Genomic DNA, 25,415 nt, shown 5'->3' on the forward strand with positions numbered 1-25,415 from the left:
AACTGCCAGTTTCCTTCTCCATTTTTTTATTTTATTTAACTGACGATGTTATTTTTTTTTCTCCTTTCTTTCTGGCTTTTGTTCCGGCTGTTGTCTTTTTCCAAACCGTCTGGTGGTGCTTGATCTCGTGTAGCCTTGGAATGTACGCAGACTGAACTGTTCGACCTGAAGGCCAAGTACGATGAAGACAGCCATGCCAAGTGAGTTAGACACTGTTTTACCCATCATCTTTTTTACCCTTAACCAATTTTAAGAGATCAGTGCTGTTACTTTACCTTTTCTTTAAGGGGAATATGGAGGAGTGGGGATAAGATATAAAGATGGAGATGAATTAGAAATTCACTCAGTCCATCCAAAAGATCGGCTCTTTTGAGTAATGAGAGTCGAATAATTCCGAGCCGTTTCTGTAATAATTTCGTAATGACTTTCAATACGTTTTTGATTAGAATATTTTAATATATATATACATATTTTTTTTACCTTCTGATTCCGAAGAAAGAGAAACGGTTTTAGGGGAGGAAAGCGATAAATAATGAATTCATTTTTTCTTCATCTTCTTTACTTTTTACTCCTACTTCAATCGGATTCATGTTGAATTGTCAGTGAGTACAAGGCTACCGCCCCTCTTATCTCCCTTTAAAAAACACATTAGAACTAATAGGGAATTAGCTTTGAACACGCTGGCACTTCAGCTTGACTCTAATCCCATCGCGGATGGAGGAAGGATTCTCATAAGGAAAATAATGAGAAAATTTAACGTTTCAAATCCAGATTCTTTTCCCAATTTTTTTTGTACTCAATGTTTAATTAGAACCGTTAACAATTAATGGATTTTTGGGTAAACACTACTACAGTTTTTTTTTATTAATATCACGCAGTGTAGTATTGATTACTCTGAGAAATTAACCGGCGTTTTGTAATATGTAATTTTAAAGAACAGTGGCGTAGTGTAGCAGGTGTCTCGATCTTTATGAAAGTTTTTAAATCATTACGTTCAAGTTTTATTAGGTTTAAGTCAGTAGCTGTTATAAGGGGAGAAAGAAAGTTCTATATAAATTTTATACCTATAAAGAAAATAGGTTTTCCTGCCTGCTCAAATTAGCGATAAAAATTTATAAAAATATTTTATATCTCGGAGAAATCTTTTCCCAGGATGCACCAGGCACCACCATGCTGCCCATTTTTGGCGCGAATATTACGGTCGCAGGGTGTATAATCCCATTAATGCTTCGAAGGTTTTCGTGGATGAGTATAAAATAAAGGAAAGAGGGTGCATGCGGATAAAGAGTGTGGGGGCGTTGAACGGTTCATCATTTCTTATGGTACGAAGCTAGTATAGGGCAATGAGGTGAAGAGACGTTCACCGGGGCAGGGAAAACTGTTTACGCGCTAAAAATTCTTATCATCCCTGAAAACTTTTCTCTCTCTCTGGGCGTCGAGCCGATATTTTTGCTGGGCACATTAATCAGGGATAATCAGCGCTCGTAAGTTAGCCGCCGCGTCCTAATTGGGGGTGACGATTGGACGGTGACAAAGTTTGACGCGTAACGGCACCCGAATTTTCGGTAGAACGAGAATCCTACCCTAACTCGAGTCGAAAAGTAACTTTTCGCGGGGTCTTCTTCAAGCCTTTACCAATAAACTCGGTTGGCTTGGGCTTTTAGTCTCCCCAAAGAAAATAATCGAGGTTTTCCCCTTGGTCTTTGCCTGCATGATGCCCGGTTTTAGCTTTTAGAAGAGAGGGTGCGAGCGGATGGGAGGGGGGACCCTCAGGTATACTCCAAGCGTTGGAAGCGAGCCGTCGTCCGTAATGCTCGGGATTAATGATCCATTCTTCGGCTCGCTGTGATTAGGACGGTGGAATTAAAAATGATTAGCCACGCAGGACTCTCTCTCTCTCTCTTTGAGCATCAGCTAGACCCTGGACAACCCTCGATGGTACCCCGCGACATCCCTTTGGAAAAGCTAGGGTTGTGTTTTTAGTGAAGCGGTGGTATACGCAGCTCAGTATCTTTCAAAGATTTTAGGGCAATTACCATCCCCCGTATATACCCATACACCACCCCCGTATAATATCTATACGCACAATACCTCTATATACTAGGATTAGCTTCTATAAAGCTAAAGGCATCTAGAGCTTGAGTTTAAAACTTTCACCGACATTTTGATTAAAATTGTTTTTCAAGTCGCCGACGTATGAAAGCGCGCCAAGCACGAAGGGGTGGATAAATTCCCGACGGGATCAAGAAGGCCTTAATTGCTTGCCTGACTATTATTGAACCTGACTATGAAACATGGGTTCCGGGTTAATTGTGGGTATGTTCGACCAAACCAAACCCTGTTGGGTTATACTCTCGTGGGAACGTCGAAAAGACACTGCTATCATTTGTCCAGTTTGCACTCCTACACTCTCCCGCTCTCTTAAAAGGTTTTTACCTAAGCCTTGGTCCAATGTTTTTAAATGGGAAAAAAGTAATTTGGATAGCGTGCGCAGTTTTTCCTGTTATTCATCCTACAATCTCGTGTTGTTTTGTTTCATTAGACGCGAATGCTTAAATTTGAAGCAACTGTACTTGTACTACTACTGGTGTAAAGGGGTTGACGTTTGACTTATCTATACTGAAATTCAGTTTCAATTAAAGTACAGGCGAATATTTTGTTGGGCTGAAACTTTGGGTGACATTATGGGTTTCGCGAATCTTGATGGGTCTCGGCGGGTATTATAAACTTTGGGTAAAGAGGAAGAAAAGACTCGACTGGTTCTTGGACGACCGGGGAGAAGAGGGGTCGGGAGAAGGTGGACCATCTAAAAGAGATGCTTCGGTCGGGATGAAAATCCAAATTCTTAATTAGAAAGGAAAGTTTTTGGGGCTTTTTCTATGAACTAAAGTTTATCACCTTGGAAATGGGTGTGTGTATGGGGAAACTGAAATTTGCCTTGACGCTCGAAGGAGTTTTATCGAATATTTTAAGTATGTCTTTGTCAAAAACTCTCTTTTTGAAGTACTTTGACTTAGTTATAAGGTACAAGCACTGTTCTCTTTGACTCTATATAGCTTTTAAAGACAGAGAGGTGTTAATTTTTATCTTATTTTACCATTTTTAAGGTCCGATGAGATGGAGATCGTCCTGAACGATCTGGAACGAGCCAATCAGGTAAGACTCTTTCAAAATTCGTCTGCTCTTTATTCGTATTAGTATCGTGACGTGTGCGCACTGTGTTAAGAGATTTAAAATCTTATACGCGCAACCCAACGCAACCAAACCAATCCGCGAATATCTTTCGTAATAATAGAAAATTCAAGATTCGTATCTACCCGTTTTGAATTCGAAATTTGGGTTTCCCAAAATTCGTGGATAGTATATAGAACTACCCCTTTTTATACGACCCTATTTCCATACGTACATACATCCCTTTAATATTCTCCCTCACCACGAATCCATATAATTTTTCTCTCTCTCTTTTTTTTCATTACCGTATTTTTTTTATAAACCCCCTGTAAGGGTATCTTCCCCCGTAGCAGCACCAGCATCATCGGAGGGAAAATATTCGCTACCGAAAAGCTAAGCTAAGCTAAACCTAGTCTTCAACTTTTTAAGGAATTAAAATTCAGAATTCAGTAAAATATATAAAAATGTGGGAAAATATTTCGTTCGCCTCAAAAACCGTTACCCATTCCTTTCACACCCCTTTTTCTACTTCTGAAGAAGGAGAAAAAGAATTCACTCCGTTCGTAAATATTCGAACTTCATATGAAGCCAGTAGTAAGGTTAAGAAAAGAAAAAAATGAGGAGAAGGGGAGTCTATACGTTACTATACCCAACGTTCTTCAGGGTTTAAAAAAATGGCGGGGAAAAGATGGTTAGAGTAATTTTCAATATGCAAAAATACGTATACGGTGACTATACGAAACTATATCCCCCCTTTTTTCATTTATAGAAAACCCTTATACATTCCGTTATATCTTTCAGAGATGCTACAACGCATTCTTATTATATTGAGTTTCTACTTTTCATCCCCCCCCCATCCCTTTTTTTTTGTGGCGATGGTGGATGAATTTAAGGTTTAGGAAGAAGCTGCTTGGGAGTTAACGTACGTTAGAAGAAGAGAAGACACCCCAGTTTTTCTATATTAAACATGTTCTCGATGCAAATCAGTTGGCGAATGTTACGCTCCGACTTAAAATTCAGACTCGGATCTCTCTTATATATATATATATATTCAAGGAGGTGTGGATGCATTCCCTCTTACTTTTTTTTTATATCAGAAATTGCGAAAATACCTCTTTTATAATATACCTAAGGTGTATGTATGGTAGGAAAAGTTGAGGGGATTGAACTAGTTATACAACTATTACGAAATAGCCCGGCTTTTATCGGTAGAACTGACGGTATGAAAAGTTATATAAAGGTTTTCTGTCGAATATAAAATATTTCGTATACTTTTCGAAACGGAATTAAATTATTGCTCATGAATTCGGTGATGTTCTTATGGATATAGTGAGTTCTTTTAGTTTTACTTATAATGAAGCCAACCCAAATATTGGTGGAGGCTTACTCAGTTCAGTTCAATTTCGTTTATGCATCAGAATATTTAGTTTTTGCCTGTAATCTTAAATGTGTTGAAGAATAATATGTGAATTTCCAACGTCTAAATCAGTTTTTTTTAGTCACAATTCAAGACATTTTCCTGTTTTGTAAAGCCAAAGTATTCGATGATGCAACTGTCTGAATTCGCTAGGTAACGAAGCAAATTAATTACCAACACCCCCTTGGGGCCTTAATGAACTCAGGCCACCCCTTAGCCAATCTCCTCTTTATCCTCTTTTACAAAGTCAACCAACGCGACCGAAAAACTTTTTCCCTTCGATAATAGACTTAATAATATTCGATTTTGGACGTCGAGCCAAAGGTATGTCCCGGCCGTGCCGTGGGGCGAGACTAGGTACCCCCAACTTTTAATACTATTTTCTGCCGTAATCAGTCGAACCAGGAAGGAGAGAGAGAGATGCTCATCTCCTCCTTGTCTCTCAGAATCCCTCGTCCTTTAACTCCCCCAATCCCCCTTTTAAAAAGCCGGTAACTGCACGTGTGTACGGGTCTCGCGCGGTTTGTTCTTTGGCGCGAGTCTCCTCTCGATGCTCGCCTTGTGCTCGGACCGAAAGAGTGTGTGTGTGCTGTGGAGAAGCGGAGAATCGATCGAGTTAAGGTGTTTTTTTTTTTACTTGCCTCGGTTTCCTATACTTTCCCCCCTCCCAATCTATACTATTACGGAGACTGGCGTTTTGCCGATATAGGCTCGCGTCGGGGCTCGGACTCCGCTAATTGCGCTCTGCCATTCTCCCCCGTGGCCTCTATTAGGACGATTAAGGAACTCGGGCGTCAGCTCTATTGATTGGATCATAGCAGTATAACCCTTTTCCAGTCTATCCCCCCCGTCTTCTTTACCCCCTCTCCATGCACTCCACTCTTAAAGTCTTATCTGGGAAGGATACACTCTTGTTTTAAAACAATGCCGTCGTCTTTTCTTACTTTAAGCGATTACTTTCTCGCTCCTAACGACTAAGAGTCTTTAATTATTTACTCTTAAAAGGGAAGAGTTTATTCAAAAATTGCTACACTCTCAGGAGGCGATGAAACAATCCGACTTTTCCATAAAGTCAATACTTTCCCAATTAAGTATAAAACGTGGTTCAGTTTAGAAAATTCCGACTGATTTATTCGTTTACATTAAGTTTATCTCGGGGTTTTTAATAAAAATAATATAATTTAAAAATTTTTAATATTGCCCTAGCCCCTGTAGAGACGCTTCAACCGCGTCGTGCGGGGTAGACCAAATTTAGGCGTTTTGTACGCGTAATCTCGATGAATGTAGGGATTCTTATAGCAACGTTTAAAGAGTATACTCATTTGTATGTCTTACTGTATTGATCAAATCAACGCGAATGAAATACATAAAATCTTGTATACTAGAGAAGGAAAATTTTCGAATTTCGGAAGGGGTGTATTGTATACTCTGAATCCAAAATTATTTGACACTATCCTATCCAGTTTCGTCCCATATTCCCTGAAATGATTTGCATTAAGCATGGGACAACAACGTTAACATACCCCGTTTTATATACGACTTATATATATATATATAGACAAACATTGGTGGGTTGTTTTGGGCCACCAATATGTTTTATGTAAATTCTTTAATAAATTGGACCGAATGACGAGAATCGTAAAAATATCCTTATCAAATTAGGGGAGCCACCGTATTTGATCCAGCATGCAGCAAAGTTTCTCCTTTTAAACTCTTAACAAGAATTCAAACCCCCTGAACCCTCTCCAACCCTTATCCCTACAGGTTAGTCCTGGTGGTTTCCTTTTCAAAAGACCTTGTGTAGCTAAAGCTATGTATTAAGATTGTGAATTTATTTCATTATCCCACGAAGATCATTAGATTGAAGTAATTGTCCTGTAAGTTTGTCAATTCTCGCTTGTCTTTGTCCCAAACTAAAGCTCTCTGTATGGCTATAACCTGTGGTGCATTTTCGCGACCTTATATTGAGTTTCAAAGGATGCTGTGCACAATTACAGAAGAAACAGTTTTAATATCTGTACTATTGAGAGGCTAGATTAAATTCATGCTAAGGGTCTAAACGTCGACGCCGTAGAGACCTCGTGTTAGGAATTTAAGGAAAAGGAAGGTATAATACGAAGGAAAGTAAATTTAAAATTCGATTTCCAAAGGTTTTAAAATGACCCCAGAGGTGTCGCTTCGATACAATGAAATGGGAAAGGATGGGAAGCCTTGAAAAATAAACCTATCCTTCCTCTTCCTCCCTTTTATTTGCTTCCGCTCGACTTTCCTGCATGGCGTTTGAAGACTATACAACACAGAGAAGGAAAGAGTGAGAGAGGAGTAAACGCGGTTAGCGCGGCGGCGAGGCATCGTATATATTTTCTTCGGGATCTTTGTTCCCAAAAGGTTAAAAATCCCCGCCCGTTTTCCAGCATGAAGGAATCATTTATAGACGCCTCTATTGTACTGTTACGATTTCTCTTCTAAGGAAAACGATATAAAGATGTATAAATTGGGAAGATTTCTCTCCTTTCTATACTCCCACGTCTTTAGTCGTCCCGTTTCTCCCTTCCTCTCTATCTCTATCTTTCGACAAATTGCCATTTCCTAATTCGAAAAGACGCATTAATATTAATAGGGAGGGGAAGACGAAGTTATCTTAAGAGGCGTCGTCCGATTGGAAAATTGCTCCTTGTTAAATTTTACTAAATAAATCCGGGCATTCATTGGTCGGCGACTAGAAGTCTGAGTTGCAATTTTGTAATAATTGTATAAGAGACGTGGAGTATTTATTTTCAGATATATTTTGCTTAAGAGTGCATGCATGCACGGTCTAAAATTAAAAATTTCCTAATTAGCAATTTGTTTTTCAAATCATTCCAACTTAATTTCTAACGTAAACAAATGTTTTGTTCCTTTAACAATAGCTTGCCAAAATTTGTAAAACTTCTTTTATTACCCTGTTGGCATTGAAACAGAACATTGAGAAAGATTTACCGAATCGTTTCCCCGCTCCTTAGGCTTAACACTAAAGCTAGATTCCCACTTGACCGAAAAAACACGGCGGAAATCACGCAGTCGACGGTAGAAATTTTAACTTACGCCGGCGTTCGGCGGTAGACCGTTCACACTACGACTGAATTTTGAGTTCGGCGGTAGATAATTTTGGGTCACGTGACAGATTTGAGTGGTTTCCACAACATCTCTTTCGCACTCTGAATTGGTATCTTTGTCCCCTTGTCGCTTCGATCGTACAAGAAGGGCTATTTTCTAGCCTCCACACTAAATTATTTCCTATTAACATCTAATCTCTTTTTACTTTCATTAGTTTCGTTTTTTCTTTCTTGGTGGCATGTTTAAGCTAAGCCTTGGTCAACCACAAAAAAATGGCGGCTATAAAATCTATCTCGCGTATGCGTGCGCACTTGAAATTTATGACGTAGTCAGTGGGATAATTTCATTGGCTGAGACACCGGCGTAACGCCGAGCACGACCGAAAAAATAGAACACAACTTACGCCCGGCCGAACGGCAATTCCGTCGGGCTCGGCGTAAAGATTTTTCTGTCGAACCCCTTTCTGCCGGGTTTCCGTCGTGTTTTCGGTCGAGTGGGAATCTAGCTTAAAAGAAAAATCATTTAACCGCGACAAAACCGATTATCGAGCTGATTTATTTATCGACGCGGCCGATTGAGTCAAAACGTATTATGTTTTGGTAAAGGCAAAGGCTAAGGAAAGGCGGGAAGGAAAGAAGAAGGAAAAAAAAGAAAGGAAATAAACCTATCGGATAAAAAAATGGGGTAGCCGCTTTGGATGTTTGCCAGCTCAAGTGTTAAGTCCTCTTTGAAAAGCTTAGTGTGTTAGTAGAGGAGTGGGAGATGGGGGAGGCGTTATATAGGCCCTCTCTTCCAGAGCGTCACAGATTGATACCCAACAGGTGGGCCATTTGAAATCGATATTGGCAGAAGTCTTTCTCTCTCTCTCTCTCTCTCTCTCTCTCTCTCTCTTAGTTCCGCGGGGAGAGATTTAAGATAGGAGAATTCTCTCCTCTCTTCTTCTCCCGCCCTTCTTTCCCGCCATCCTTCGAACGTCTTTACCGTCTCCGTATTGGCATCTTCCTCTTATATAGGGTTCGCGGCGCGAAGAGAGATTGAGTGGAATATATTTGCCATTTTAACAGTCGTTCCGAGGAAAAGATCTCGCAGGGAAACGGGAAAAACGGGGGAACAAGAAGCGCAAGGCTTATTCTATAGTTCGTGTAAATATTGTGTTTTGAAGTGCGGAATTACAATAGTTATAGTTAGAACATTTTTCATCACTCTATGTTAGGAAACCCTAGCTATCCCTTGTCTCCATGTTTACTGATTACGCGTGCGTACGTTGTCATGTTACAAAACACGTGACACAATCGTACGAAAATTAAAACTAGGCTTAACGAATTTATGTTTGGGGCCCGTTGCATTTGCCGCTAGGGTCTTTTCTATAAACGTGTTAACTAGTCTGCCAGCCAGCCACCCGTAGAACACCATAAGCATAAATTCTGTGTAACTCGCCTTCGAAAGTGTAAAAATGGAAAAAGAAAAAAAAGGAAAGAAAGAAAGGAAGACGAAGTGTAAAACGTGCTCTCCGCCAATGTTTGCCAATTCGAAGGAGCGTATAGATTTCTTCCGAGCGATGGAACTCAAGGAGGTATGGAGAGGAAAAGAGGCTTAGGATAAAAAAGGAGATTTAAGGATATAGGACGGTTGAAGGGAAGGCGTAGATTTATGGCTAATGACTTCCACTTCTTGCCTTTGCCAGACATCGTTATTGATACCGTTATGGCCTTTAAACTCCCCTCCCCCACTTCTTCCAATTCTTTTTTATTTTTTAAAGGAAAAAAACCTTACTGGGTCCATTGAGGCTATTAGCCATGATCTCTATTGAATGTATTTCTCCTTTTACAAATTGCCCCCAACGTACGTACGCCATTCTCAGGGTATATTCTTTCTTTCTCTCTTGTTTTTTTCTTCATTCGTTCTTTCGTTCTTTAAAACAATGGGAGTTTTAAAATATATTTTTAGCTCGAGTCAGAAATATCGACCAGTTTTTCGGAGATGCGAAGATTTTTTTAAAGGATTATTGGTGTCCATTAGTTTAGATGATGCCCTCTTAAAAGCGCTTAAACCCTAATGCACTGTTTATTGATGGGAATCTATCTATTACCACTTAGAAAAAGGGGGTTTTTCTTCCTTAGTTTTATTTTTTTATTCCCGAAATTTAAAATCTTTAGTTTCTTTTAGTTCAATCAACCGGGATTAAGTTAAATGGCTGTAAAAAGGCGCTTTTTTCATCCTTAAAAATCTGAGCAGCTTCTTGCTTAGTTTTTTGAGGATCAATTACTAAAAGCTTTTCAAGTACAAACCGGGGATGTTCTCGCGCTGTTTTGTCACCCTTTGAAAACGTTACGATATCGAATTTCAAACTCCCTTTAGCCTGGAAAATAAACATCGAGATAAAATAATTGCCTATTGTCTATTTTTCTCTGACTGAAATCCTAGGAAACAATGGGGGAGGTAACGACGATTCGGGCAAACAGTTTAAGTTGAAAGTACTTAACTTTTGAACACATGACATAGCGAATGACAACCGTTTTTTGGCCGCTATGATGGTTGGTCACGTGCGATAATATAGAAAAACCGCGCAAGATTAAATTGCGCTTGTTTTTGAAATATTCCAACAGCTTAATTTGCGTTTTTTAATCGTTTGCACCCGCAAAACTAGTTTCCGACATTCGTTCATACAACCTCAAGCACGGTTGGTCGGGTTCCAGTTATACAAGCACATTCGATATATCGATTTTATAACAACACAGCACAGTCTCGACGCTTAGGCTATACGAATTTCTAATTTTCTAAAAGCGCGTTTGTTTTTACGCCAAAAAAACGATTTTTTTTTTTTTTGCTTCTTCGTCTTGCGCCAATGTTCTCGTTTGTCGAGTGCGTGATCTTAACGACCGAATACTATTGGTTTTGAATACTAATGTCATACTGAGCCCATAATCTATAATATATATAAAAATACTATATTTTGCACTGGTGTAAGGGTAGGTTTATATTTGATCTAATTCCCAATACGATATAAGCTTTCGTCTATACGAAGCTTTGGGGGTTCTTGCGCCTTTAATTAACGATTTACGTGTTGGTTAGTCATTAATCGGCTCGGAGCCTTCAACCCCTTAACTGTATATTTAAGCAAAATAGTCGCGTATAAGAATATAAACGGAACGGTCGTTATTTTCGAAAATTTCTTTCCATATTTGTACGCGTTTGTTTAATTAATAAAGTTGAACGCTGGAACCCTATACTTTTATTAAATCTTTAGACGAAAAAATCTCAAACCATCATTTGCTTATCATTGGGAAATTGGGCGATTTTTCTATGGAGTTGGGCGGTTTTTCAGTTATAATTGGCGGTAAGCAACTAAGGTTCAACAGCAGCCCATGTATTTTCTACTGCGCCTGTAGAGATGTTTCACCCGCCGCAGTGTGTTCAGGGTGAAGCCATCTTAATGCCATTTGGGCCGTTTATAAATTGATTATGGAAAATATTCCTCGGGATAAATAGCTTTTATGTTTGTTGGAAAAGATATATTTTGAATCAACTGCATACCCTAACTAATTAACTAGCTCGCCTCTGCTGTTATATAAAATCTATGTATATTCACTCTTCCCGTTCCCGCCATCTCTAAGATTTATCCAAATGGCATTACGTCGAGGGGCCAGTAACTATTTAAAACTCCTACCCTCGCCAGTGATTACTTGTAACCCTTGATCGGAGTACGGGGGTTGGGAGAGTGATTAGCCCCTCGCATTACGTATATATATGATAGATTTTTCAACCCTTGTGTTTGCCTAGTATTTTAGGGGGAGAAAGGGGGTGAAAAACTGGAAATGCGTGCCATGCCGTTTGTTTATGATAGTTTCGGAAAAGGCGTTTGTTATATCATCTTTCCTGCCACGAAATTCTCCTCTCCCGGCCCTTCTTGATCGGGGGGGGGGGCGACATTTACTCATGCAAATTAAATAGCTTTTTCCATAGACTGCAGCGTGGAAGAATTCTCCGAGTGTATGTGTATATGTATATGGATGGGGGTCTCTTCTATACTCGATTTAAATAAAAGGGTGTATATACGCGGTGGAGCCGACCGAACTCTAAGACATGGGCAACGGTATAAAAATCATTTTTCTTTCGTCACCACGGTTTCCTCCGCCCTACTTAGCTTCATTTTGTTTTAATATAAACCCGGCCACGGTGCTAATTAGAAGCCCTATACATTCCCTATATGTTTACAAGTCGCGAACTGTTACTATGATAGCGAAAGGGAGTTATTATAACCCAAAGAAATTGTAACTGTGAAAGGCTTAGGAAAACGGAAATACAATTGGTATTCCAGAATTGGACTGATTCAAGTATTCGTGGTGATACGATTAATGTTTTATCGAACTCTAAATAATGCGTGTAATGTTTTGGTATTGTCAAACGTTACAATGAAACGTTTTATCACTTTGCCAGAAACAAAATCGAAAGCCCTGAAGTTTATTACGATAGTTTTTCCAACACGACACAAGGAGCAAATTCGTTCGACAGTTTCGCCTCATTTCTAATTTATCGGCCTGTTATGGCATGGCTTTTTAAAAACATTGAGCTTCCCTCGGGGCGGCCATCCTCGATTCTTGTTTTAATTAGAAATCGACTCCTCCACACTCGCGTCGCGTCAAACAGGGGGTTAGAGAGAGGGGGAGTGCCGGTGTTTCCGATAGCGAACTATTCATTATCTGGTAAACAAAGGGAGGTTTTGAAGTGGCTATCGAGATATTGATCATCGATATTAGGCACTCTGATGACGAGAGAAGAGTGTTTGAGGAGGTGATCACTCCCTCGATAAGACCATGGCTTCGTGTCGTCTCTCTCTCTCTCTCTCTCTCTCTCTCTCTCTCTCTCTCCTGTCCCGCGTGGCTTTTATATCCCCCGTCATGGCGTAAAGTTTACGCTCGTTTCCAGGCTGTCGAGTTAAGTGAGTGTGTATTTGCTTGTTCATTAAGAACACAAGAGGGCATGCACGAGGAGTGGAAGACCAAAGTACCATCGACGACGGAAGTTAGGGTTATAGGAGATGGCGCGTGAGCTTTTGAAGGTTATTAAACTGTCATTACGCGATTTGGATCGACCCGATTTCCCGCGGTCCCACCTCCCTCTATTTTCCCTATTTTGTCATCAATCTTGTCATTGGTTATTTCATACATGCCAGGAATTTTTATCGGCTTTTTATAGTATGTGATAGCCTTTTTAAGCCTTGGACCTTGGTGCCATGGAAGGAAAGGTTGGAGCCCATAAATCTTCAATCTCAATGTTTTATTTTGTTGACATCCTAACAATAATAGATCGCGTAAATGGGATGGGATGAGATGCGGGGTTGAAATATTCGATCTAATGAATGGAGTACCGCGATTTTTGCCTTTTTAGAATATTTTTTTTCTTTGTTAATTTTCTAATGAGTTCAAGACTAAAATAGGAGGAACTTGATTCGTTATCAACGTCTAGTATAGCTTGACCATTGGATTTATGGTAATTTTGTATTATAAATAAAGGTTACCACTAACCAAAGGGGTGGAAAGGTTTACTACCAAAATTTCAGGCGAGGTCATTATGATAATAAAACTTCTTCTTCCAAGGGGACCCAAAATTTTCTGAGGTTAATTAGTCGTAAATTTTGCATCCAAATTAATTTTTTGATAAGAATAATTTAATCCGGTTGAAAATTCTAATTAGGAAAAATGCATACTGCCATGGTTTATAACGAATTTATAAATGAAGTAAAATTAAGTTTAAGAGAAAAATTCTTTCTAATTTGATTGCAATTTTAGTTTCGTTAACTTAATAATTCGTCGTCAAGCGGATGTCTGATGTGTGCTTGTATGGGAGGAGGGTGGACGTTTTGGCAAAGTCTCGTTAAAAGTTTAAAATTTTAATGGTCTCTCCCTCGACGATTATTATTATTATTCTATTTTGCGTATTTTTAAATGACCAAAAGTCCTCGACAAATAGGTCCTAATTAATTTGTACAAATTTAGCTAGCCCTTATGCTCTTTTAATATACTCAAGTGCGGGTGAAAGGGTAGGGGAGAGAGAGAGAAAAGAAAATTAATTTTTAATTGTTTCTAAAGCTTTTCTGAGATCGTATTATATTATACCTTTTCTCTTTCAGGAAAACGATTCGTTTTAAGACTTATTCCTTTTCTCCGCCTACTTAATAGCGCCCGGCGTCTTGATTATATTATTATTATACTTACTTTATTTATTTATTTAAAGGAAAAATCCATGATAAATATTTCTTGGTCTTAAAATATTCCTTATACTTCTATAAATATAATACAAGCGCGAAATTAACTATTTTCCTTTTTAATTATTAAATATAAGCAAATTAGTTTGTCACTTCATGGATTTGGTCAGCGCCATTTCTCAAATTTTAAATTTTCTGAACGAATAGGATTGCCTCGATATTTCTAGTGGCGCATCATTTCATTGGTTTAGCTTCCGTAGCAACGGACCAATAAGAGTCCCCACTAAAAGTTAGTCTGCTATAATCGTTAGGCAACCCAGGCTTATGGCGCGGCGCATTAACCCTTTTGAGGTTGAACCTGAATTTACTGATGAAGAACTGAGAAACATAGAAATCCAAGAAGAAAATGATGTAATAAACAATGCCGAATATAATTTAAACTTAGAGCAGCTTAAGAACAACTGTTATTGCGGAAAATGTGTCCCTGATTGGTTAGGCCTCGGTAGCAATGAAGAGGTAGTCCAAGAATTGAAAAAGTATACAAACTGGAAGGACCTCAGGGGTGGAGTAATTTGCTGTAGACAAGTTGAGGAGGTTGTTAATTTTTTGAATGATACTGATGATCCAACGGGCCCTGCTTGTTGTGTAACTGAAGACGTTGATTTCAAATCTATGTGTCAACGAAAGAGAGCTTTAAAAGCTACATATAGAAGTTACCTTCATTCTCGCAGACGACCACCACCCGTAGATTTTTCAAACAGGTAGATGCACAAATTAAATAAATAATTATGAATATATTAGGTTAACTATAGTGATGTTTTATTGTAGAACATATCGCTATACAGCATACCGCACATACTCCCATCTAATTTATCAGAAATTAGGTAGAGGAAATCGTAAAGCAGTACCATTTTGCACTTTACTTGACATACGGAAACATTTTCCAGAGGATGATGCTAATGAGTACACAAGTTACACAGCAGGAATGGAAATAGAAAGATTTAGACCTAATGCAAACTAAAACTAGTGATGATAAACTGGCAGCTGGCCTCGGTAACGTTCAAAGGCATGATATAACATGTAAATAGATCGGATATCAAGTGATAATTTTTATGTTCCTAAATAAGTCACAGTAACTTGGATATTAACTTATTAAGTAATAATTATTATGCTCCTAAATTAGTTATAGTAACTTGGGTATTAAGTGATAAATATTATGTTCCTAAATTAGTCATAGTAACTTGGATATTAAGTGACAATTATTTAGTTCCTAAATTAGTCATAGTAACTTGTTATTAGCAGAGTGAAATTAAATTAGTTGTGATAAACAGGTACAACACCTTAACAAAGTGCTGTGAGATTTGTTCCTAAATTAGAAGTAGTAAATTATGGCACGAGAAAATATATATAATACAGCTTTAACTTTTAAATATTATTCAGGATCTCTAAAATTAAATCAGGTTTTATTATATAAAATAATTCAAAATTTGTAAAAACATTTCAGGATTACAAAAAATAAATCAAGTTTTATAAAATATTTCGGGTTTTATAAAATTCAAAATTTAAAAAGTAATTCAAGTTTTATAAAGTTCAACATTTAAAAAATAATTCAGGATTACTAAAATAATTCTATATAAATAAATTTTGATTTATTAATTAATGTATTTTTTATAAATCTTAAATTATTTATATTTAAATTTTAAAGCTGAATTATGTCTCTTTTGGCGTGCCGTAATAAACATGTCTGTTACAAATAATTTAGTCAAAACAGATCTAATTTCAAAGCTAAGTCGTAGCAAACTATTTTTTATTTAGAATTAAAGTATAAATATTAAAAACTTTGTCAATAATTTACATAATATTTTGAAATATCTAACATTTTGTTTATTGTGATGAGAATTTTATCATATTAAATGCACAATTTAAAATAACCTTCTTCTTTTGGCTGCTTCAATCAATTTTTTTTTGTCAGGCCGCGGAATTGGAGCTATATTAGCTCTTTTACGGTAGCTTTTCATTAAATTTGCAAGTGGAATTTCATCTTCATCGCTTAGTTTTCGTTTTATGATATTTTTGATAATTTCATATATAAATTCATACGTTTTTGGCTCTTTTTGAGGCCTAGCATGCCATTCACAAGTAGCTTTGGAAAAGAAAAATTCAAAATCTTCTTTATTTCTGTCTCGGGTTGTTGAGTCTTTTTCTTTTTCAAAATTAAATTTTCGGTCTATATTAAAATTATGGTCAAGAGCTGCTAACATTGTGCGAGCTTCCATGACATCTTGGTCAAATTCTTGTTGTTTTGGACAATATTTTAGCAGTAGGCTGTGATAGGATTCCAACTTGGAAGTATGAGAAAATGCGCAAATTTGTTTTAAATCTCGTAAAATACTCTTCTTGTTAATGAAGTCATTTAAAGCGTCATAAGGGAAGGTGTCAGGTTTAAGCCATTTTTTTCTCCTTTCTGCTTCTGCTGGAATAGGATCGTGGATGCAATGTTTGTGGAGGGTAAAACTTGGAAATGAATGGACATTAGTGACATGATAAATAACAGATTTCCACATTTCAAGTAAAACATCTGGGTTTCCATCGCAATTTTCAGCAGCGAACCAAACGTGGCGGCTAAGAGATCTCACCCAAGGTTCAAGATCCTTATTGTCTTTTTTTTTACTAATGGCAGAAATTTTTTTGGCCACACTCTTAGCAAAATGCCATACGTCGAATTGATGGTCAATATTGGGATAACTATCCCTTAAAAAGGCTCGAATCTGAATGTGTCGATCAGTTGTGATTCTAAACACACAAAGACCACATTTCTCCATTTTTGTCAGACACCTTTTCAATCCTTCCAATTCCATATTACTGGACTTGTATTGAACCTCACTTTTGTTTACAAGCTCAAAATGGACACATTTGTCTGTCTCTTGATCCAGGAAAGTGTACCCACAATATTTTGCCGAATGTCCTGGTGAATCATAACGCCCGTCAGCGGAAATGGTAACTTGGCTAGAACTTTTCAATTTCTGCATAATATCATTTTGTTCATTTTTCCATGCAACCCGAATTTCTGGAATCACATAGTTTTTCTGAATGTTGTAGAAAGTTGACTTCTGAATTCCGCTTAATCCCATAAATTGAAAAATTGAATTAATCCGTTGAAAAGTGGCCCCAGAGAGCAAAATACTTGATGCCAACAGCAAATTGCCTGCTGGCATTCTTCCTAACATAGGTTGTGAGCGCCACATAAATTTGTGACCACTAATACAGGTCATGGTGACAGTTAATAGAGTTCCACAACTTTCAGATTTGAAATCTTCAGATACATCGATAACACTTTCACAGTCGGGTTCATCACACCGCAGTCTTGATAGAAGCTGGTTTAACTGGCTCTCAAAAACAATAAATTTTTTTTCCTCAACTATTTTCTCGGAAATATGTTTTGGAGGAGGTGAATAGTTAGATGTCGAACTCTGCGGGCTAGGCTCATAAATTGAAGTATTAGCAGATTTTGTAGGCGTTTCCTCAATAGTTGAACTTATGGATGCTGGTGATGAATCTATGTCTTTCAAATTTACAATTGGTGAAACTGGCTGGGATTTACTGTGACGAAAAAGAATTGTTTTGTACGTGCTCTTTTTCGGTGTTGATAAAGTTTCGAAATTAGAATTGTTGGCAAAATATGAGTGATCTTTCGACACTGCAACAATGGTCTCTTCAAATGCAGCTAACATGTCCAGCTTAATTTCTGCTTCCGTACATGTTTCAGTAGCACAATCAGACTTAGAAATATCAGTTTGAGTACCAATTTCCTTTGTCTTTACTTTAAGTTCCGTAATAATAGTTGATTCAACAGCTGGCAACTAATACAAAACGTTAATAAAAGAGGCAGTGTCTATACCGTCTATAAAGTTTTCTTCTTACCTCTATATTACTTTCAATGCTCACCTCTTCTCTCAGATTTGGGAGGTTTATTGTGGGAATAGAAAATGGTTTAAGTGTCACTATTTCTTTTGACAAGTTTGTGCCATGGCGAACAACAACATTTAAACATTCTGGAGGAAAATGTAACTGGCATACCCGAGCAGAATTACTAAATTTGCCGATAAGGAGCCGTCTTTCTGACAAAGGCTTAGATTCTAAGGACTTTAGAAGGGTTTCGAATCCCTCTCTAACCGGTGTTTTTGCGAATTTAATCCACGTTTTTGCCATTTCTAAATTGGTTTCTACATTCGGAATTCTGAAACAACTAAATCTCTTCGCTTTAGAATAAACATTACACCCTTCTATCATACATTGAGACATTATTGCAGTTAACAAAATTGGCAGGAAACCGGAAATTAGAAGCAAAGCAGATGACGAAATTTATAGCATCTCATTGGCTTAGACATTAACGAATAGAAAGCGACCCCGCTGACTACCAAAAAATGGTAGCCTTCTGTTTTGATAATTAAAAGCTGATAATTAATTAATTAACACTCTCTCAGGCAAAAAATCATTAGATCCTTCTATTTTAAGTTTAAAATAATGTTTTAAGACCAAAAAATATCTATCATGGAATTTTCCTTTAAGAAAAACGATATTAGTGCTCATTTAAGGCCCGTTCAGACGACACTCTTTTTCTCGCTACGCTCGCTGTGCTGAGCTCGTCAGATTTTCTGGCTTCACCAGCCTCTAGAAAATGCACTGTTCACACGGCCAAAATTTTCTCATTCTTGATCTCGGGAAAGCGAGAAAAAAAGTTGAAAAAATTCAACTTTTTTTCTCTCTTTGCTCGGCACAGCCAATAGAGTGCTTCCGAAATGACGTCATTCTTTGTTGTGTAGGCTGCTTCTATGTGGAAATGTGTTTTCTTCGGTTTCGCTGGTTCGAATCCCTTGAAATTTTAATGAGATATATATCGAAGGGTTATAAATTATCGTGCAAAGTTTTAAAACGAATAGTTCTTTTCTTAAAAAAGGTTTTAATTATGCATAAATAAAACTTTAATGAATTTTTTGGAAAACAACTAATCGTTTTAAAACTTTGCACGATAATTTATAACCCTTCGATATATATCTCATTAAAATTTCAAGGGATTCGAACCAGCGAAACCGAAGAAAACACATTTCCACATAGAAGCAGCCTACACAACAAAGAATGACGTCATTTCGGAAGCACTCTATTGGCTGTGCCGAGCAAAGAGAGAAAAAAAGTTGAATTTTTTCAACTTTTTTTCTCGCTTTCCCGAGATCAAGAATGAGAAAATTTTGGCCGTGTGAACAGTGCATTTTCTAGAGGCTGGTGAAGCCAGAAAATCTGATGAGCTCAGCACAGCGAGCGTAGCGAGAAAAAGAGTGTCGTCTGAACGGGCCTTTAGTTATAGTTGAAGTTAGGGAGCAATTTACCGCTTCAGCGAGTTTTGTTGCGGCGAAACTAGAACCAATTGGAATAAGTTATGGCATGGAGCTGCTTTTAAAAAACTAATTTTCTATACGTATAATACTCCAGTAAGTTTTAATAAGAAACGAGCTAGGGTTAAGAAAAAAAAATATATGGTTCTATTTAATTGTTATTACGATCTGTCCCTTAAGAAGAAAATAACTTTTTTATTTTTGCGCTACGTAATAGGAAATAAAGAGGGGAGGGTTTATTTGGTTGGTCATGAGGAGGCAGAGAAAGGGCGCGAAGGGTGGGGGAAATAAGGACCTGCATCCGTTCTATAATAATTTAGTCGTCGCAATTTAGGTTTTTGGCAATTGTACTTAACTTTTAAGAGTTAATTATAGTCGAACCGTATACGACGCTGCTAATAGCGTGTGTGTATGCCAGTAATTAAACGAACGACTCTTTTAATTTTTATTTACCACGTGAGTGGTTTAACCAAACCTCAAAAGGATTGGTTCATTCATTCTTAGATACGACAAGTTGTATTTGAGAATTAAAAAGGAAATTAGTTCATTTCACTTCCATTTTTTTACTTAGTATTAATGTCAATTAAAGTTAATTTTTCGTGGTTAAGGGGGAGTGTATGAAGATGTCAAGTTTTCAATATATTCGTTTTGGTCGTACGGGATGTAGTTGGTTTTCTTTTGCTTCGTATTTTTCGCATCCCTAGTGTTTCAACTACCGCATGTACACCCCTGTTTAGGAGAAAAGCCCAAGTCTAGGGGTTACTGGGGAATTCCAATGGACACTTATTGTATTATGAAAATGTTACCAGTATTTTGTTGGCAAACTATGATGGAAAACAACGGTAGTATCCTTATTTTTACTAGTCAAAAAACGTCGAACCCTTTTTGATCAAGGGTCTGGTACAATGTATAGGTTTCTGTCGGAAATAGAATGGGTATGAAGGAAGCTGGGTATTCGTTAAGGGGGGGGGGTCGCTATTTAATGTCGTTATTCGCTATTAAGCCAGTACGTGACTCCAATACGCGCGGAGCACCCCGCCTAGCATGAGTCATCTATAACTATGGTCTTTCTATATATCGGCTGAAATCCATAGGAGTTTTCCGAATCAGAAAAGGAGGGGGTATGTATATATATATATATAAGTTCGCCCGGACTTATTTCTCCCTTGGGGTGGTGGTGAAGGCCTAACTTCCACGCATGCATGTGTATGCCCTAAAACCCTTCGGTTTCGTGCCAATCGATTATTTTTTGAACTTTTATACCTCCAGCGTGTGTTCTAAGGGGAACCCCTTTCGTTTGCCAAATCGATAGAGGCCCCTTTAGATCTACTATCAACTCCCAATAGCATGGCAAGCTCGTATTAAAATATTCCATACCCTACTACCACCACCACCACCTACAACACCGACGACGATTCTTCGATGCCAGCAGACACCCCTTTCGACCTCACTCTCTCACTTTTGTTACGAGGGCCCGGACATTTTTTTGATTTCAATATTTTTCAAGAGATTCCACAGGAACGGCGCTCTCTGCTACCACCGAAACATCCGGGGACTTGTCAACAATAGACTGTGTATCCCTTCCTCTGGGCGCACTCTTGTAAGAGGGGATACTGTAAGCACCATTGAGCTAAGAGATAGAAGGGTATGACGTTTGCATACGTAGTACTGCCATTATTCTATTCTAGAAGGCCGGTCCTAGTCCTTTATTCCTTCAACTTGAACACTATCTGGGAAAATCAACATCATGTGTTTGTTCATGACAACAACATCAATATACTAAGACCAATCGTTGTAGGAAAGATAGCTTTAAAACTGTGATCGAATTAGTTACTACTATCCGACCCCTATGGTGTCTCCCATGGTGCACCCCTTTCTCTCTCTCGTTCTGTAAAACTAAATGTATAAATGTAAAAATACGCGCCTTGGAAACTGTATATATGGCATGCGGGATTGAAAGAGGCCCAGTCAGGAGACTGACTGAGTGAGAGGGATTAGTTGAAATACGGGACTGAGTACATGGTGAACGGGCCGTGTCACTATACCCGATGGGTGGGTCTCCTTATTACCGATAGAAACGAAGGGGTTGAAAGTATGCTTAGACATATTTTTCTTTTTTTTCTTTTTACATTTCCTGATATTCATTTTGATTCAATGTCCATGCAGTATGACCACGCGCTGCGAGATTGTAATGGATTGTCCGCCTAGTCCTTTGTCTAGCAAATATTTCTATTACTCTGACCGTATATAGAGATATTACACGCGCTTATTCTTCAAAGGGTGTAGCCATGATCAAATTTTCAATGCTTGTTTTTTAAAGGTACAGTGACTTAAAAAATAAAAATATTGTCATAGCGTTTGTAAAATAATCTTTCATTGTTTCTATATATTTAAGTTTTGAAAATCATAGCTTAGCATTAATAGTTATGTATTCGATTAATAGTTTTAAATTTAATTTTTGCTTACAGTTAGCTCTAATTGAGCACAGTTCACCTTCCCTTTCAAAAATTAAAACTGTAACCTTAACTGCATGCACCCCGTTTAAATATAGTGAATCGATTTCTTTTAATTATTTTGTGTATATACTTATTATCACGCTCTACTTCCCCCGGATATTATTTTAATTAAACGGGAAAACTTAATGGTGATAATATTATAACCTAACGTAACGCGTAACCGCGGTCGAACCGAACCGGCTTTGCGGTTATACCTTCAATAACTTGTTTATGGCTCCCTAGCTTTATTTCTTTTTTTTTTTCTCTTTCCTAACCGGGCACGAATCCTTAATTAATTCTGTCCTTAACTAGGAGAAATATAGGTATAGTTATTCTTTCCCCCGTTTCTATTAACCGCCCCATCACTCGAATACTATTGGTTATCGTATAAAACGTCGGCGTTTGTAGCGTGTGCTGTGTAGTTTACTTATATACAGCTCTCCTTCCTCCCTGGTCCCCTCTACCCCTACTTATTTCGACGTAGTTATACGATAGAAATACAACGTGCCTCGCATGTTAAATGAATATTTGGCGCAAAACAAAGCTACCGGCTGCTTATTCTTCTTCTTCTTTTGTAAATGATTGCGCCTAAAGGGTCGTTTCTCCCTCAGCTTCTAACTTTAACGCGTTTATATAGCTTTTGTGTGTGTGTCTCCCCCTTCTTATTCTAATCATTCAAAACTATATTTTATCGCCTTTATACGCGTTTTTATCGAACTCCTATCGCGTTATTATACCGAATTTTCGCGTTAGTAAACATTGTGCAGGAGGGAAAATTATTCGCTTTTATTCCTTGTATTATTACATTTTTTTATAGTTTATTTTGTTTCTTTCGAAACCCAAATATTAATCGATATATTCTTTAAAGAGACAGTGAAATATCAGTACACGCGGTTTTACTTTGGATTGAGAGATATCTTTATTCGAGTTGTAAAGGCTTTGAGAAACCAGTCCATTTTAGAGCTGGAAAACTATTGTTTTTGTTATGACCAATTAGGTCGAGCAAAACTGTAATATGGCCGGGGCCATCTTGTTTGACGTACAAACGCGAACGTCAGAGTCATAGAGACTGTCTTCCCAATATTCTCTCACGCATGACGTTCGCCTTGGAAACTGATAAGTCTTAGCTAACTAAGTCTTAGTTACAATTCGTTGATTGGTTAAACTTAATTCGGCCACGCTTTTAATAAGAGCCTTGGATATTTCCATATTTCACTTTCCCTTTTAACCATTCGACGGTGACTCTCGTTTGAACAAAGGGGAGGAGAAAAGTGATCGAATTTTGGCGGAATAGCTAATGTCCAGCCTCGTGACAACTCGACTCGGTTTTATAGATCTCGACATGCGAGAACCCGCGGCCGGGGTTTGATTAGAACGAACTTCTTTAGAAGCTTCTATCGACAGAGTCGTTCATTCGTTCATAGGCCATGTACGAGGAGGAGGAGGAGGGTAGGAAAAATGTATAACTTAATGTTAATAAATGAATAAGTTTTCTCTCCTCAAGAGAGAAAGAGAAAGAGCTAGGCTAATAGTCATTCTTTTCCTCAATGTTTTTCGACCCTAATGAAATATATCGATTATTTTTCACGCTCCAGCGGTGTTCCTAAAGTGTATACCCGTATATAGCGTCCGTAGATAATGTTAAAATGTTCTTTTACTGATATATACTAACGAAAAGTACGCCCTAACTGACTTATCTTACTCTGTTTATATTAACCAAGTTTTGCGTCAAGTTTAAAAATAGTGGACAAACACTCATATTAAAGTACGCCTAAATCATCAACAAAATACATTATTCACCCAGGTTTTATTTAGATGCATTTGTGGAAACAAATGAAAAGCTTTAAATTAAACCTTCATGCAGAAAAGAGAGAGAGAGAGACCATTTCGAAAGTTCAAGTAAAGAAAGTGGTCGTCCAGAAATATCACGTCTTTGCTTTTTCCAATCCTAATCCCGCCGACGCGTAATTTATTTTAATAAGTTAGTACTGGCCATTTACGCCCGACACTTCTATATCCTCGTTTTTACAAAAAAGAAAGAAAAAATTCTTGAAACTTAAATAGAAAAGGGGTAAAAGCTTACTGGCCTTTAAATCTTTGAGTCCAATATAATTTTTGCGCCTGGCTTTCAATTTCCCTAGGTTCCACTTAAAAAAAAGGGAGGCCTAGGCTTTTGTACGTCGCGACACCTTACGGACGGATGGAATTTCGCGACGATACTAAATACATTGTATTAGGTTATACACCATACACTTTTTCTATTTTTCCTTTTCCATCTCCTTTTTCTTCACCACTATATTATTTTAATGATAGCGAGCTGTTAGGCTTAGGCTGTTTCGATGGCGAAAAAGAGAGAGAATGGCTTTTATCTTCTCCGTTTTCCCCCATCCTCCTTCCTTCCTCTGAAGCCTCTTTCGGGCCATTTGACTAAATTAGGTGTCCGAATCTTAATGTATTCAGTTTTTGGTGTCTGCTAGCCCCCTCCCTAACTTCCCCAGCCTGGGCCCTTCCCAGTCGTACGTAAGGTAATAACGGACGGACGAGAACGGTATGGGACCCTAAACCTTCCGCTAGGAAAATTTGTATTTCCTTGTTTCGGTTAATACAAAAGTCGCGGTGGCTATATTTCAGAGACCCAAATTGTTTTTTTCCGCTTCTACATCCTGGTGTGGATATATATGTTTTTTTTTTTTCTTCTTTTCGCGTATTACGGCTGTATACCTTGAAGGAGGCATTTTTCGCCGACCTTCTCTACACCTCTATACCGTTCCGGAATCCCTAGTGACAGGTCGGCCTCGGCATTTCATCCTCAAGTACCTTTAACGTCCACCCTCCGGTCCGCCCTTTTTTATTGCCCATAGCCATAGTTTTGGCTAGCGTTGGTTTGGGTTGTGGAGTAAGAGGGGTGGTGTCTCTCTCGCGCCATAATATCCCTTTTCACCTTTGGCAAACGCTGGCGTAGTTAGTGTATTGTATTGTATAAACGTATTCCACCCACTCTACACTTTGGCAAGCGCGCGACAACCGTTTTGCCGCCTTCTTCAGTAATTAAGTGAGGCCGAAGTTACAGTTTCAGGATTCTACGGGAAGAAGAAAGGGGGTTGAAATATATCCGCGCGCGCTTAACGGCCCTAGAGTTTTCGGTGACACGAAACGCGTCGTCTATAGATTTATGTTTGCCGTGTAATTAAAATTATTCAACGAGTGGCACCACCGTCTCGAATTGCCCCCCTCCCTCTTCTCTCTCACCCTCTCTTCTCTCTTTATGGTCTTCCCAACCCCTCTTCTAGACTCCTTATTTCTAACATCTTTTAAGAATCTTCTCTTCTTCTCAGCCTGGCTGGCTTGATTTGGCTTTTCAAATCGCAGTAAAATTACGTCACTCGCTCTTTATACCTTTTTTGTGGCAATATATTGTCACGGTGTTACATTATTATCCGTTATTTTTCTTTTTAATTGTTAAAAAAATAATTTCGTAATTTGGTGTATTGTAAGGTAAACAGTTCTACAGGCGCTCGTAAGAAATACATTAGGAGCTTTGCCCCTATATGCTGGCTTTCCCCGAGTGTCAGAATTTTTAAATTTTTTATTACTAAAATTATTTTTAACTTGTCAAAATTATTAATTAATTGTAGGATCCA

At 38.1% G+C, this 25,415-nt stretch overlaps 3 protein-coding genes across 10 annotated transcripts in view; 2 read left to right on the forward strand and 1 right to left on the reverse strand.

The window, feature by feature from the left end:
- ct (homeobox protein, cut) overlaps positions 1-25,415 on the forward strand; it is a 368,988-nt gene that overhangs the window by 310,985 nt on the left and 32,588 nt on the right. For all 7 annotated transcript variants that reach the window (XM_089867871.1, XM_089867875.1, XM_089867872.1 and 4 more), the window contains 2 exons: positions 134-200; positions 3,108-3,156. In XM_089867871.1, coding sequence (XP_089723997.1) covers positions 134-200; positions 3,108-3,156 — 116 coding nt within the window. The remainder of the gene's footprint in view (positions 1-133; positions 201-3,107; positions 3,157-25,415) is intronic.
- LOC149692157 (uncharacterized) lies at positions 13,908-15,820 on the forward strand. 2 transcript variants are annotated; one of them, XM_089867840.1, is made up of 3 exons: positions 13,908-14,650; positions 14,718-14,773; positions 14,837-15,820. In XM_089867840.1, the coding sequence occupies exons 1-3, from the start codon at positions 14,214-14,216 to the stop codon at positions 14,908-14,910; spliced, it is 567 nt and encodes a 188-aa protein (XP_089723966.1). In that variant the 5' UTR covers positions 13,908-14,213; the 3' UTR covers positions 14,911-15,820. The 2 variants fall into 2 exon arrangements, with proteins under 2 accessions (XP_089723966.1, XP_089723965.1); XM_089867839.1 differs by having other exon boundaries at positions 14,718-15,820.
- Positions 15,667-18,457, reverse strand: LOC149692158 (uncharacterized). Its single transcript, XM_089867838.1, has 2 exons — positions 17,811-18,457; positions 15,667-17,749 (listed from the first exon to the last, which is right to left on the reverse strand). The coding sequence occupies exons 1-2, from the start codon at positions 18,189-18,191 to the stop codon at positions 15,812-15,814; spliced, it is 2,319 nt and encodes a 772-aa protein (XP_089723964.1). The 5' UTR covers positions 18,192-18,457; the 3' UTR covers positions 15,667-15,811.

This window comes from Phalangium opilio, unplaced genomic scaffold, assembly GCF_054372755.1.
Source record: "Phalangium opilio isolate 3A_F unplaced genomic scaffold, DU_Popi_V2 ptg000024l_1, whole genome shotgun sequence".
Classification (NCBI taxonomy): domain Eukaryota; kingdom Metazoa; phylum Arthropoda; class Arachnida; order Opiliones; family Phalangiidae; genus Phalangium; species Phalangium opilio.

Excerpts from the sequence above, each read along its gene's own strand:
- LOC149692157 (XM_089867839.1), top strand. The coding sequence starts at position 14,214 with ATGGCGCGGCGCATTAACCCTTTTGAGGTTGAACCTGAATTTACTGAT. Across the intron at positions 14,651-14,717 it reads CCCGTAGATTTTTCAAACAG|AACATATCGCTATACAGCAT; the intron begins GTAGATGCACAA and ends GTTTTATTGTAG.
- LOC149692158 (XM_089867838.1), bottom strand. The coding sequence starts at position 18,191 with ATGTCTCAATGTATGATAGAAGGGTGTAATGTTTATTCTAAAGCGAAG. Across the intron at positions 17,750-17,810 it reads GCATTGAAAGTAATATAGAG|TTGCCAGCTGTTGAATCAAC; the intron begins GTAAGAAGAAAA and ends GTTTTGTATTAG.